Source organism: Pipra filicauda, unplaced genomic scaffold, assembly GCF_003945595.2.
Source record: "Pipra filicauda isolate LSUMZ 115617 unplaced genomic scaffold, ASM394559v2 scaffold24_size8852520_pilon, whole genome shotgun sequence".
In the NCBI taxonomy this organism is placed as follows: Eukaryota; Metazoa; Chordata; class Aves; order Passeriformes; family Pipridae; genus Pipra; species Pipra filicauda.
In genome coordinates this window covers 5,451,194-5,465,822 of record NW_024104365.1, presented here as the reverse complement: position 1 = coordinate 5,465,822, position 14,629 = coordinate 5,451,194, and the positions used below count along the sequence as shown (strand labels likewise).

Sequence of the window (14,629 nt, the reverse complement as noted above, 5' to 3'; positions counted from 1 at the left end):
CAGCATCTGTCCTGCTCCAGGCTCATGGAGAAACTTCTCCCTGCGGGAAATATCAAAGTGCCACCCGAGTCTCTCTCCCTCCACATTTTGGACACAGGTCTTTAATGAGTGGCGGAAAACAGATTAAGAGCCACCAAATGCCTGCTGGGGAGTGGGAGGGGGAGAAGTTGGCAAGAAAATGTTTTGTATGAGTTTCTGCCCTGCTTAGAAGCTTTTGCAGCCCTGTGTAGTAAAATCTGTCTCCTTCTCTCCCCACCTGGCATAACTCCCTCAGGACTGATTTCACCAGTGTAGGAACCAGTATAGCACAAGCAATTAGCCAATGCAGCCCCTTCTGCTCCATTGTAAAGGTTCAAAATTTGCCCCCAGATGGATCCTTCTAAGAGAAGAGCCTTCAACTGTGACACAAAACACATTTCTAAAGTATCTTTCAAATACTAAAACTGTATAGAGAAACTTTGAGTACTAATATAAGCTCTCTTGACCTCTATTTATTCATCAGTTTTCACATTAAAATTTCACTTGGCCACTCTTTAAAAAGATAAACAACATAGCAGTGGCCCATCAGCACTCTTCACCTTTGCATAGAGATGCATCTGAGCCTATATTAAGGCTGAAGCTCCAAAAAGGTGGCAATTTACCACAAATTCCTGAATCCTCCGCTCTGCAGTGGAAGAAATATACATTGCCTAATCAACATAAACGACAGCAAATGCCCTGTGTTCTCGGAGGGAGGGCTAACAGCACTGCAGTTCAGCATGCACAGAGGCATGGCAGCACCCTGTGCTGCCATTGTCACCCTGGAATGGGATCCAGCTTAGGTGGTGGCACCTCAAAGCTCTGCAGTCTGTCCTGGGCAAGGAGAGTGGGGAGCTGGGCTGCTCCCTCACTCCCAGCTCCTCATAAAGCCCCGAGATATAATGCCCTATAAAGTTCAATATAATCCCTGGGGGTCGATGAGGTCCCATACAGCCCTATGGCAGAGGAATGCTCCAGGGCAACCCTTCCAAGAGGCAGCCTAAGCCTGGCACCCCTGGGACGTGGTCCTGCTTTCCTAGCAACCAGGGGCTGGACTGGGACGAGTTGGATCCCGTGTGGCTGAGGCCATACACGGAGAGCCCTCACGGGGTCTGCAGCACGGCCGGAAGAGGGAGGGAAGCATGGAGAGACCGCCCTGTGAGGCAGTGGGAGCTGGACCTGGCCCAAGCACGAGGGCGCATCGTCTCCAAGATACAGTGGCTTGGGGTAGCTTTTCCTAAACAAAGAGCATTATAAAGGAGCCACTGCTGGAAATTTCCATTCCTTTGTTGGGTTGATGCTGTGTAAATAAATGGAGTCCTAAGATTTTTCATAATCCTGGAAAGGTCCGTAAATGAAATTGTATAGTTTGCCAAATCACTGGAGTTCATATATATTATTCCTCAGCTGCCGGGAACATGATATACAATGGCACAGAATATAATGCAAGAAACATATGCTAAAAGTCTTCTTAGAAGCACTCTGTGCATTTGTATGTGGCATGTACAGATATTTCTTTTGTTTTGCTCTATGGGATCTAAAATATTCAACCCATATTACAACTTGGGTTTGTGAATTACTTACCTTAACTCTAAATAATCCTTACTTGACAAGTGACTTTGGTGGCAGCATTTAGTTATTCCCTGGTTTAATGTGTGGGTGCTTTGAAAGCATTATAAATTAGTACGTGAGATAAATGTGTAATCAACCTTTTACTTTATTCTTCTGCTTTACTTTATATTTGAATTTTATTTAAAAACAAGACAATTCGGGAAGATCCCAATTTTGATAATGATATTGTGCCAGATGTATTTATAAATCGAATGGATTAAAAATGCATTTTTAATGTCTTACTTTTTTGTCATATATGAGCACTCACTACATATAGAAGAGATTACAGTCCTGTATCCAGTATATTGGTAATGTAAATGTAGGAGTTACTTAAATAGTAAAGACTATGTACCCTCATTGTTAGAAATCAGATCTTTTTCTTAAAATAGGCTAATAACTTCTCCTGCTAACTCTACCCACTTGAATTCAGTTAATCGGTATTTATAAGATCACTTCCCTGTTTAATGTGGTACAAATGCTTCAGAAATTTCTAAAAGAAATTGTCCTTTAGACTACCGGAATGATGTTTATTACTCTTCTTTTTAATTTTTGAACACCCTGACATTTATCTTATATTTAGACCTTCCCAACAGCTATGCCTGCTTTCTTTAGGATGAATATTTTTATTTTGAAAATCATATTCCTTACTAATGCAGTTCTACTGGAAATATATAGAAATCTTTTTAAGCGCTTTTCAGTTTTAGATCTCAAAGTTCTAGACAAAAGAGAGCACTTAACGAATAGCTGAATAAAATACAAAAGGTACTTTTTCAACATTTGTCTTCTACTTGTCCAAACTACCATGTTACCATTTATTTCCTAGATATGCTATTTTTCAGTTGGATTAGAAATGTAAAAAACAGCCCCACAACCAAAACAACCTAGAAACCAAACCAAAGCAATCCCTCAAACAGGACCATCTCCATAAGGTAAGCCCTAATCCTTCTGGCTTGCTGGCTAGCTCTCTAATTTTTTTCTGTTTGGACACTGCCACAGCACTTCTAATTCTGCAGTGCTCATCTGAGATCCTAATTTTTCCTGACCTCAGTACTCATATTTGGGGGCTACTATGTCAAAGCATTTCAGCCTCCAGGATGAAGTAGCCTGGTTCAGTCTTCTTTCAAAAGCAGATTATTATGACAAATGTAGGTCTCAAATTGGAATAGATTATAAAAGCTTATTACTGTATTTTAATATAAAATATTGTTAACTAAGGGCATCAAACTTTAAACCAAATTAATAGTACACTATGATCCCAGAGACTGCAGACTAGTAACTTATCTACCACACAAACAGCTGCACAAATCCCTCACATTTATTTTTTCCAGGCTTTCAACTTTCATTAATAACATGGCAAACCCATGCAAGTCTCAACCATATTAATCACAGCTATATTTTTAGTCTTACTGACATGAACACTTTAATATAATAAAAGGGAAAGGAAAACAGAAGAGGTGTTTCATTAGGACATGAGGATTACTAAAACCGCTGCGTGGAGTATTTGCCAGGAGGTGGTAGGGGAAGAGTTATTACTTACATTTTAGCATGTCACTAGGATGCAGAGTGAGAGGATCCCTCAGTGAGATATGTTTGCTTTGAAAAAAATATTAAGTAATCAGATGGTCCAAGCTCTTCTTATTGACACAATCATAATAGCAAATTATAAACTCACTTAAGGAGTTGTCAGCATTACATGGAAAACTATTTTTCCAATTTTGTTATAAAGTCTGGTAATATAACAGTGCTACAAGATCCAGAAATTCACATATTAACCTGCCTGTCCTTTTTTATTGATAGATGGCTACGTGCAAAAATATATGAAGCATGCAACCTGGTTGATTAAAAAAATAGCCCAAACCACAAACCTTCAGCAAATTTGCTCTGGTAGCTAACTACAGGACTTTATAACCTATTTTAAAAACATTTACGAAGAGAAAAAAATCCCCCAAACCCAAAAGCCCCTCACCCCACCCGAATGGCTGATAGAGACAAACCCCCCCCCGTATTATTTCAGTAAAATAGCAGCTTCAAAACAAATCCAAAGACTAATGCTTACCAAATACAAAATTATTCAACATTAAATGTTTGGCTCAGTGATAATGTAATACTGGGACTAGAGTTAAATTTAGTTCAGTCTCCTAACTGACTGTTCATATGACAGGGGTATTCCTTAGATGAGTTTCTGACATTAAATGCAGCTGAATGAATAGTATTGAACACATGAGAAACATAAACAATATTTGGCTGAGTATGTTGTTTGACTTTCTTCTTTCTGCATCTACCTGCCTACACATTTGCACTAGCAGTATGTTTATAATGAGCCTTTTGTAAGGGAGCCAAGCTTTGTAAACCAGAATAATGGGCAAAACCAGTCACACATTTTTTACTTCTATATTGTTTGCATGTAGAAAGCTACATTTCAAAGCCAAGGGGAACAGAACAAAGAGATACAGTCATACAGCATCCTTATAGTGACCCTGAAATCACTGCTCAGGACAGCACCCAAATATCATAGTCATGGCTGTACTGGAAACCACAAAGGAGATGCGATAGCCTACTGAAGAGAAGGGCAGAGCAATAGCAAATACCTTGTCAGACTTTTACTGAGAAGAAAGCATAATTTCTGTTTTGACCTTTACAGCATTTTTAATGTACAACATCTGTAGTATCAGAAATGCAGGGGAACACGGAAGGAACACATCCCAATCTTTTTCTACCCATCAGAAAGCAGAAAAAAAATGTACAGAAAACATTTATATGGCACCAGAGAAAGTGAGACCCTATGCACAATCGTATAGATGAACTTCACGACCGGAGGGATTTGTCTCCTACTTGAATGTCACACAAGCACATGTGAACTATTCCCGCTCATCTGTAGTCCCTGTTCTGATACTGGGACTTCGCTTTTTAACTAGCCCAGGCTTGGCTGCAACTAAGATAAATACATTTGGCTGCAACTTTTTTTTCTTTCAAAAAGAGGCAAACTGGATTATAGCAAATAACCTTTAAGATAATTAACTGACAATGCTGCAACTAGCATAAAATCTTCCTTCAGGCGACCCCTAATTTAAGTATTACTGGCACAAAGTGGAGACAGATTGTGCATCACCACCGCAATATTTACATAGCAGAAACCCACAGAGCAGGAAACGTGAGACTCAATGATGCACTAAATTAGGAACAATCATATTCTAGTGTTAATTTGCTTTCTCCTCTATCCAAAATTCAGGTCCAGCAATTGGTACAAAGGCACAGAAAACATTCCCATTTTTAACGATTAAGAACCACAATCTGCAAGCAGTTGTTCTCAAAAGTACCTTCACTCACTACTGAGCACATTTGCAGGATCAAACCCCCGAAAGTGAAACAGGTCTACTGACATAGATTTTTTAAGAAATCCAAGGCTTCTTAATCCATTTATTTATTTCCATAAATGATGTCTGTGCACAAGCAGTCCGAGTTGTCTGCCAGGCTACCTGTCTTTTGGTCGCAAATATTTTCATCTGACAGTAACACTGTGATTCTCCGGCATAATGGAGAATCAGTTTTAATTCACTGAAGCCATAGATATATGCAGGTACTCAAAAGGCTGTGTAATCAAAAAATTAAAGTTAAAATGGGGGGAAAGAAAAGATAGTAGTTCTATTTCTAAATATATTGGGAAGTGAGACATTTATAATAAATATAGTCTATAGTCTATTCGGAGACAGATTTCATAAGCATTCCTCTCAGTTACAGCACACTTCATAAGATAAATGCAAAGAGCCATCCCCAGCCTTTCTAAATCTTAAATATTATTCAGATTTGCTTTCCACTATGGTATATTAACAGAATATTTACCTTGCCTAATTGCTGATGTTCTTCAAAAGCAGAAATCAGTTCTTGTGCCCACTTAATTTTTTCAGGGCTCGGAGAGAACTGTTCCTGGACAACAGCAATTTGGTTGGGGTGAATCACCTGCTTACCTACAAAGAAGATTAATAACACCAGAATCATGCATCGACAAACAGATGTTCAAGCAAAATGTTCCAACCACTTGAGGCTCTCATATGCCTTGCAGACTTTCTTGCTCTTTAACTAATTATTTTACTTGATTTTTTTTTTATTTTTAAAACTGGAAAAGAGGCAGATAGCTTTTTGCCAGAATTTTTTAAAAATAAAAATATCTTGTGCTATGCTTGCATTCAGTATAGTTTAAAAGAACTCATGATTCTTTCTCCTCCCTCCCCATTTTGATCCATACTTCTTCTCTCAGTCATTTCAGGTGCAATTGTTTGTCTGGGGCAGCCAATAACACTTAAGTATAATGCATCTCTGAATTAACTATATAAATAGCAGCTCCAGACACTCTTAAATAAGTTGTATTAAAGTGTGTTCAGAAAATGAGATCTGAAGAAGATGGCGAGAGATTTGTAGGACTGAAAAGTTACCAGTAACCTAAGGATCATGCCCTAAATTCTCAGTATTGGCTTAGCATCATAAAATCTTCAATGGTGTTTAAACTGTTGTTGCTGCAATTGTTGGCAGTTGCAGGTAGGCTGCAATATTTATTTAGTCACCAGTATGCTAAACAACTACCAGCAGTGCCCTGAGGTTTTATGAAGCAGGTTTTTTTTAATCGTTTCTTGTATAAACGTAAGTTAAGAAAATAAAAATAGATGTTGCCTTTTTTTTACTAGAGATTTTCAAACATGAATAGACAGCCACATAATCAATTTTAATCCGTGACTGTATTTAGCTACCTTAAAACAAATACATGTCTAATTTGTTTGCTAATTTTAAAAGTGCACCTTTTGACATTATTAGTTCATTTCTATGCGAATTTCACAGACCGGTGTGATTTCTGCAGTTTGCTTTCAAAGTATTTTAATAAAGAGAGGCTACCGTAATTCCCAGTTTCCCGTGGAATTACTAACTCTCCTCGGTGCCAGATAACAAAACTAGTTAGAGGGATGAGCCTGATCCTGCCAACCTGCCAGCAAGTGAGCAGTCCCCTGCAGACCAAGGGTCCCCCAGCCCTGCCGTCCGGCCGCCCGCTGCAGCCTCTCGCGGGAGCGAGACTTGCACGCAAGGAAAAGTTTGGAGTGTCAGGACCTGCGGAGGTTTCCTGCACAACGGGGTCTGCTCCCCTGTTCTTACGGACATCAAGCCAGCTGTACGTTAGAAATCAGCCCACCACTTGATCTGAGAAGCCTCATGCGTGACTGCAGAAATACACGTATTTTCAATGAAATAACCACGGCAAAAAAACCCTGGGATTACTTTTATCAGACTACAGTGCACGTGGGTGATAACCTGGGGTACAAAGTAAATCTACTTAATTAAATGAGCAAAGAAATAGTCTTTCAGTGTTGCTGTGTTCCTTTGCTAAAAAGCCATAAGTGGCTCAATTTTATTTCCTATTAAATAACGTTTAGTTTATGAGTTTACAAGCATAGAAATACTCAGTTTGAAATTTCAATTTCATAACTATTTTAAAAATAGTTTAAGAATAGGTAAAAGCTTAAAACCCTGTAAGAACTATATTTTTTGAAAGAAATTACACAGAGATTTTTTTTTAAAGCCAACACTTTTTACATGAAGTCTACTTAAAGGTTTTTTAGTCAATTTAATAAAATGACATCATTATTAAGATAATGATGTTCCTTATTTGTAATGTAACAAATTCTCACTAGGTAAACTACTAATTCTAAAATTGAAATGTGTACCAACAATTCTTGAAAAATCCTAAGCAGCTTAACTTTCTGGGAAAAATATAGAGTATATTTTAAATTATATTTAAAGTCAGTCTATAATTATAACAAAATTAAAAATACATATATATGATTTTTAAAGTGTAAAACATTTCTGTAAAAAATTTGCCTTTTTAAAGATACCTGTAGCAGTAAGCTATGCATTTTATCATTAAAACACTACTGAAAAATTTACAGAGAATATAATCTAACTTTTGATTTATAGCATTTGGTTGATTTTTGTCACAGACTACATATCCAAATAACTGTATAACAGACATAATGCCATGCAGGAACGAAGCAAATATTTTAAACAGAACTGTTGTTATTGACAAGTTACTGAGAGAGTGCAAAATTGGAAGACATTAAAATTTATGACCATGAAATCCTTTTTACAGTACCACTTGATATATCGTGCTTTAAATCAATACCTGTCAAGTCTTTGAGGTAACTGTATGATGGTGTCATTTTAGTCTTCTACAAAAGACTGCAAAAGAGAGGAAACCTCTACAGTTTCGTATTTATATCTGGCTTCTCAGCCTGTAGCACAGGACTTTATATAATAACTAAGCTGTCTGTTAAAGCGTATGGCAAGGTTTACCTAATTTTTTACATAAACATTTCTAAAACCTATGCCTATTTATATAGGCAACACACTGTTTTAAAGTCCACGGGTACTGGCATTGTAAAACATCTTGCTGTGTGTCTATGGCTATATATGTATATAAATAAATATATATACATATACATATGAAAGGACTATTAATTTGGCTAAATTACATTTGAAAACATTTGATTTCATGTTAATTTACTCACTGAAGGAAAACCAGGCTGCTTTTAAGATAACTGGAAAAGAAAACTTAGTTACAATAAACAGTGAGGTTCACAACAGTAATTACATATCTGGTAAATTCTTTGTTATATTATTTCACTTGTTTAATCTTGAGTGAACATATTTGATCACACTAAGGTAAATTCTACTGGTGTAATATGGGGATATCTAAGGATATATACCTTTAGAGAATATTTTGGATTTGCATTGCTTTTGAGGGTGGTGAATTCAGCCCTGTGCATACAAATAAATGAGTGTTCTCCAGCTAAGAGAGCAATTTGGAAGCCTCAGGTCATCTGATTCTTTGTGAAAAAGTAGCAGAAAGGGACCTTATATATTTAAAAATTAGAAGAATTGCACGTTTTGGACTTGTTATTAAGGTGACATTTCAGTACTTTACCCTCACATTATCAGAGGACTGTCAGTGACAAATACGATGTACATACTTCTGCTTTATACAAGGTCATGGATTAAGCTAAGACCCATTTGTAATTTTCTGTGATGAATGAAGTTGGAAATGTTAAAATGTTTCATTTATATAGGTTTGGGAAAAAAGATTTTTTTTTCAGTTTTGAAATTACATTTTATTTTAATCAAAACAAGCAAGAAAAATTATAAAAGCATTAGATAAACTGCAAGCAAAAGAAACAAAGAACAAGTGAAAGGTTTTAGATTGACCTAAAATATTTTTGTTCTTTTTTTACAAAATAAAATGAAAAAATGCTGTTTTGTTTTAGCTTAAACAGATTTTTAAATTTCCCCCCCCCCCCCACCAAATCAGAAAAGTCAGTATTGCCTGTCTCTAATTATGATATGATATTATGGTCAGGTTGTTTGCTGGATTTTGGAAATGTGTTTTTTTCCTGCAGAAAGGCAGGAGGCAAAGAGCAGGAGCTGTGAGTTCACCTTAATGAAGTCTGTACCTTTTACAGACCTTTACTCCTTGTATGGAAAGGCAAGATGCATCTATGACCAAGTTAGAAAGTCACTTTACACTCTAAATTGCCACATGTGACCTTTTTATTTTTCTCCTGTCTGAACCCTGTCAGACAATGTCAGACAACTTCCACGGTAAAGTCAGTGGAGTCCAAACCACCATCAACACTAGTTGTGCTGAGCATTTCTAAATTTCCTAAATTGGCAGCCTGAGTTAAGTATTTAAATGCACATTAAGCATTCAAAAAGAGTGCTCTCAAAGGTGCTAGGCATCTGCAACTCCATCTTCTGTCAACAGGAGGTTCAGACACCTATGTTTTTTCAAAAATCAAGCCTTTCCTTAAGCTAGGAAATATTGCTTGAGACTAGGTAGCCGTCAGCAGGTGCTACCATTCAGCAGCTCTATTATTTTTCCAACTTCAAAGGCAGATGAGTGAGGGGTGGAAGTCCACATGGCCGTGGATAATGTAGCTGTGAGGAGCTAGCCATTTCACCTCTGAAACAATATTTGGTTTTGCAAATGTCGAAGCTCAACAGACAGTAAAGCAGAGTTTGTGCTGAAGAGCATTGATTGCTATTCTTTCACTGGCACGCCGAAATCACTTAAAATAACACTTGTTTTTTTTGCTTGGTGCTTTAAGATGTCATGTAAAGCTAACTGTAAAAGCAGAGTTTGCTAGGTAGCATTGCCAGGACCCATGCTTTTGTTAATAAAAACCTAAGGAATGTACTAGTACTGTATGTATATTCTAAGTGATGGTTAGAGAAAAGATAATGTAATGTTCGTCCTATATGTTAGAATTCTCTAATGGACGTGTTAAATGACTATTTTCTATTGCAGAACCACAAACTTTGGTGGCTGCACCATCCCAACAGGGTGTCCGAATGACCTGGTACACCAATCACAGTGTAACAGGCTGCATTACAGGACTCTGGGGCAAGGAGCCTGCTGCTCTTGCTGTCTGCCAATACCCATAGGTGTCACCAGCACTTACTGGCAGGGGATGAGAAAGAAATCAAAGAAAATAACAAGAAAATAACTTTCTCCTAACAGTTAGCATACCACATTTGCTTCTCCCCTCCTTTGCCTAAAAAGTATTTTTTAACAACTGCCATAGTTACAACAAAGAGAAAAGGCTCCAATTGTTGAGTGGCCATTGCAGAGTACAGTATCACCTTTCCCATACTCTGTGATGGGATGAATCACTGCACAGCCTCTACCCCAACTTCTCTTCAAAACCAGTCACACGCTTCATGGGATGTGGTTTTAAAAAGCAGCCTGTGACTTTTCAGGCAAAATTGCCATCTGCAATTTTTAAGATACTAATAAACATAGAAGAGCTTAGTATAATGAGTTTTTCAATAAATGACCTGAAATAAAAATCAAGTTATTTGTCTAAGTTACAGTAAATGTAGCAATATATTTAAAATGAAGAAGATACGCGTTATTGTAGGACATTGGCAGAAAGTCATACCGGTGAATCCCATTGAGGCACCTTCTCTTGATTGCCTGCGGAGCCCTTCTTCATCATGGAAATCGATGTAAACAAGGTCTATTGCTTGAAGGCCAAATGCCTTTGCTGTGACTATTATTTTTTGCCTGGCATATAGAATATCGTGAGTTTCCTTACTGCTTGTTGCACCTACGAAAATAATGAAAGCAAAGAACAGCTGACAAGAGTCTTTTAAACCTTTCTGCTTTAAATATTTCCTCTTTAAAAAAAAACAACCAGTAAAGTTTGAGATGCTATTTAATGAATTTAGAAAACAGAAGAGGGGTGTAAGGCTATATAGCCACAATGATACTCTTCTGAGGAAAAAAAATGCTACTTTATCAAAAATGAAAAAAAAAAGCCATCTCTTGAAACACTAGCTCATAAATTCACATTTTGATTTGGTTTAAATTAGAAGTTGTAAGACTGAATTCAGTGTAAGCTTTCTCTGGTGAGGACTGCTGATTTGGAACTAAAATGAAGCAATTATTTGATTTTAGTATTTACTGCGTATACAGTGAGAAGCATTACAGCAAGAGAAGCTCTACAAAAATTGATATACTGGGTCCAACTAAATGGTTAAAAAATTCACACTGTGAATAGAATTGCACTTTCCTTCGTTCTGATTCTTGTCACAACTGATGTCCTAAGCTGAATATTTAAGCTTTAGTATTTGAATGAAAAAATGACGGTAGATGACTTCTGAGAAGAAGCAAAAGTATTCATGAGACTTCATGTGCTCACAGGGCACCAGCTAATCAACATGCTCATGTGAAGACTAGTGGTAAAATAATAATAATAATAATAATAATGTCACTATTTAGACACAGATTTCCAGTTTGTAAGGAATATTTTATAAAGCAATGCTAATTTTTACATTAACATACTTATTTTTATTTTAGAAGTTCATAGCTCTGTGCTTTTATATTTATTTTTAAACTGAATCAGAAGCTAAGTGGCCTCTTATAAAAGAAATGGTGAAGCACTTTTTATTTTTTAGGAAGGCTAATAGTGCTTTCATGTGAATATGTGGCTATATTGACGTGACATATTTAAGTACATTTATGAAAGCAAAATGTAGCAGAAGAGTATTTGTGCATGATATCACAAGCCTGACTGACAGTTATCTATGAAGAAGTGATGAAGCGGACACCAGAATTTTAGAACTTTTAAATGTAGTTCTAAAAAGCATGTGCATATTGCTTATTTATATAATATTTTAAAATTATTTCAGTGACTCAACAGGTTTTTTTTCTCATTAATTTTTGGTGCTGAATGGCAAGAAGCACAAGTAAGTATCAGTGCCCTGTAAAACCCAAGGACCATGTTTTACATGTTTTAATTTGCCAATGATACATTCTGCACTGTAAAAAAATAATGAGAAAAGTGAAAACATAAAATGCAGAATCAAGTGTTGTCATTGTTGCTGTTGGATATGCCATGGGCTTCTCCAATGCAAATGCCACACATAAACATTTATAGTAAAGAGACAAGTAACAACCTATGCTGGCACGGAAATCCTCTCCTCCAAAGACAACTGCGTCCAAATGAAAGCCAACCTGGGATCCTTTTTTCAGTGCTTCTTCACAGACAGCCTTCAAATGAGAACAGAGCATTAATTTCTACAGAAATGCAGGATGGAGAGACTACAGAGGATATTACTGCAACTCAGTGTTACCAAAATACTTCAGCGAAATTTGGTCCTATTAAGCAAAGCTGTGGTAGGTGCTTGACTGTGCACACTGTTTTAAAATGACTCAGCAAAAGAGAAAAAGTATTTTTCTTTCCCTGAGCACCTCTGTCCCTAGACTGTGTAAATACAGGACAACATAGCAGGTTCCCCACCTTCTGGTTAACATAATGCCCTGGGTATCACTGTGATCACTACTTCAGATATCTACGTAGCAATATGAAACAAAACATTTGGCAATTACTGCTTAAAAGCAAGCAAAAAGTATTAAATTTGATTAGTTTGACATGCAATATATCTGCATGACAAACATCATTAAAGATGAGAATCTCTTTTATGAAATAAATAATATGAATGGTTTAGAATTATTGTAGATTCCTTATAGGATATAAGTATTTCTTATAGGATTGCCAATTTAAAGTCTTCTGCTACATATAACTAATAATTAGCTAAGGAAGTTAAAAATGCTACAAGTGCTGCAGAAAAGCATTAAAATAAAAGTAAGAAAAATATTACTCTAAGAAGAGAGTAACAGTGCTATTTTATATCAATGTTTGGATAATATAAGTATTTTTTAAGGCTAAGGTACTTGGAGAGAGACAGATCTCACTACCAGCTCTACTAATGGGTGTTCTTCTATGGCAGCTGGTGGGACACAAATTTATTCTTTAACAGAGTGCTTTAAAAGGCAACTCTCCTGCCAACATCAGGAACTGCAATATTAAACCTCCACTATGCAATCCTGTAGGTGAAGAAAAACTTCAGATGGTTTAAAATATGATTTAATTCTTTGTTTGTACACTGGACAGGAGCGTGTCCGTTTGGTTACTGCTTTATTATGCTCCTAGATAGGTTAGCGTGTGCTGTAAGATAAATGGCTGTATCAAATGAGCAGGCTGCCTGTGAGGCCTGCCGGTACTTCTGGAGGTACTTCTGATCTGTGTGTCCTCAGCTGGTCTGAAACTTTTCCCTTAGAGCATGGGAGGGCAACACAGAGTTTCTTGTCCATGCACACGGTCTTTCGCTTTCATTACCATGCTGCCTTGCCTTTCTGAAAAATCTGGACTCAATAGTCAAGGTAGGGGAGTGATTTATATTAAAATTAAATTTATAAATTACTCTGAAAATGAGCATGTTTTTCAGATATTTTCAAAGTTAATTATACTTCTAATCTTAGCATTAAACACTCCATCATATGCACAAAGAAACTATACCATGGAATTTGGTTGTAATGTTATCAGTAGAAACCATTATAAAGATGCAAGTTTAGCAATAGTGAAAGGACGATTAACTCTTTTATCTAATTAAATGTTATACAGAAGTTGAGTCTGACAGCTACTAAATAGCCAAGTGTACTGTAACACTGAGTATTCCAAATCTTTGGAGAAGCCTGTTTCCACTCCAAGTGTGTTCAAAACAATAACAGGAATGCAGAGAGGTTTTGTTATTTGGCATGGACTGTCTGGAACTGTTCTGTCACTGGAATATTTTGAATTTATGAAGGCCTTTACAATACAAACATCAGAGTTCAACGTGCAAATGTTTCTGGAGATTGAACAATATGTTTAGTATTTTTTAACCTCTCTTCCTTGGTGAAATTAGGGAGAGGTTGAGGAGTATTCTGCTTATCCTAGTTTGCTGAGATGGCAAAATATGAACACTTCAAGACTGGCTTACCTTGAAATTGAGCAAGCCCATTGCAGTTTCCACAAAGGGGATAAAATTCATTGGCTCTACAAGTGTTCGGCCTTTTAGATGATGTAAGAATTTGTCTGAAAACTAAAACTAGACAGAATGAGCTATCAGAGAGGAAAAAAAGAACAGTCTACTTGTATATATAACACGTTAAATATTCACCTGACTATAACAAACACCTCTCTCCACCCCAAAATCTGATAATTAAAAAAATTAAAGCAGTTTTTAACAAGGCCTGTGATTGGAAACTGCAGCATTCCCATACATTTGGAGGTTGGTTTGCAAGAAAAAAAAAAAAATCTAGGCTTAGCACCTCTCACCCTGGCTTAGTGCAGTGCAAATCCGCGGGCCCTGGAAAACAATGAAGTGCTGCTGTACCTGAGGTCCGGTTTTGTTTCAGGTCCAGCACTGCCAGCACTGGAAGCACTCCCCAGCCTTCTAAGTGGCATCCGTATTATTCATTACGGCACCATTACCCTTTTGTTCAATAGGCTTTTCTTCATAATTTTTTAGCTTACCTAGGAAGGCCTTAAAAAGGAAGTTTAATTCTTTGAAGACCAAAGCTTGCCAATTTTTTCCATGAGACCAGTTCACAGCTAGCTCTGAGCTGCCAGTGGGGTAG

The 14,629-nt window shown here is 36.9% G+C and overlaps 1 protein-coding gene across 4 annotated transcripts in view; it reads right to left on the bottom strand.

The window, feature by feature from the left end:
• Window positions 1–14,629, bottom strand: part of CLYBL (citramalyl-CoA lyase) — a 170,022-nt gene that overhangs the window by 11,289 nt on the left and 144,104 nt on the right. For 2 of the 4 annotated variants that reach the window (XM_039382009.1, XM_027741041.2), the window contains exons 4-7: window positions 13,990–14,091; window positions 12,124–12,217; window positions 10,605–10,772; window positions 5,470–5,594 (exon numbers count right to left, since the gene is read on the bottom strand). In XM_039382009.1, coding sequence (XP_039237943.1) covers window positions 5,470–5,594; window positions 10,605–10,772; window positions 12,124–12,217; window positions 13,990–14,091 — 489 coding nt within the window. Of the gene's footprint in view, window positions 1–3,166; window positions 3,223–3,892; window positions 5,219–5,469; window positions 5,595–10,604; window positions 10,773–12,123; window positions 12,218–13,989; window positions 14,092–14,629 lie in introns of those variants that run through there. The other 2 variants (XM_039382010.1, XM_039382011.1) reach the window with 2 other exon arrangements.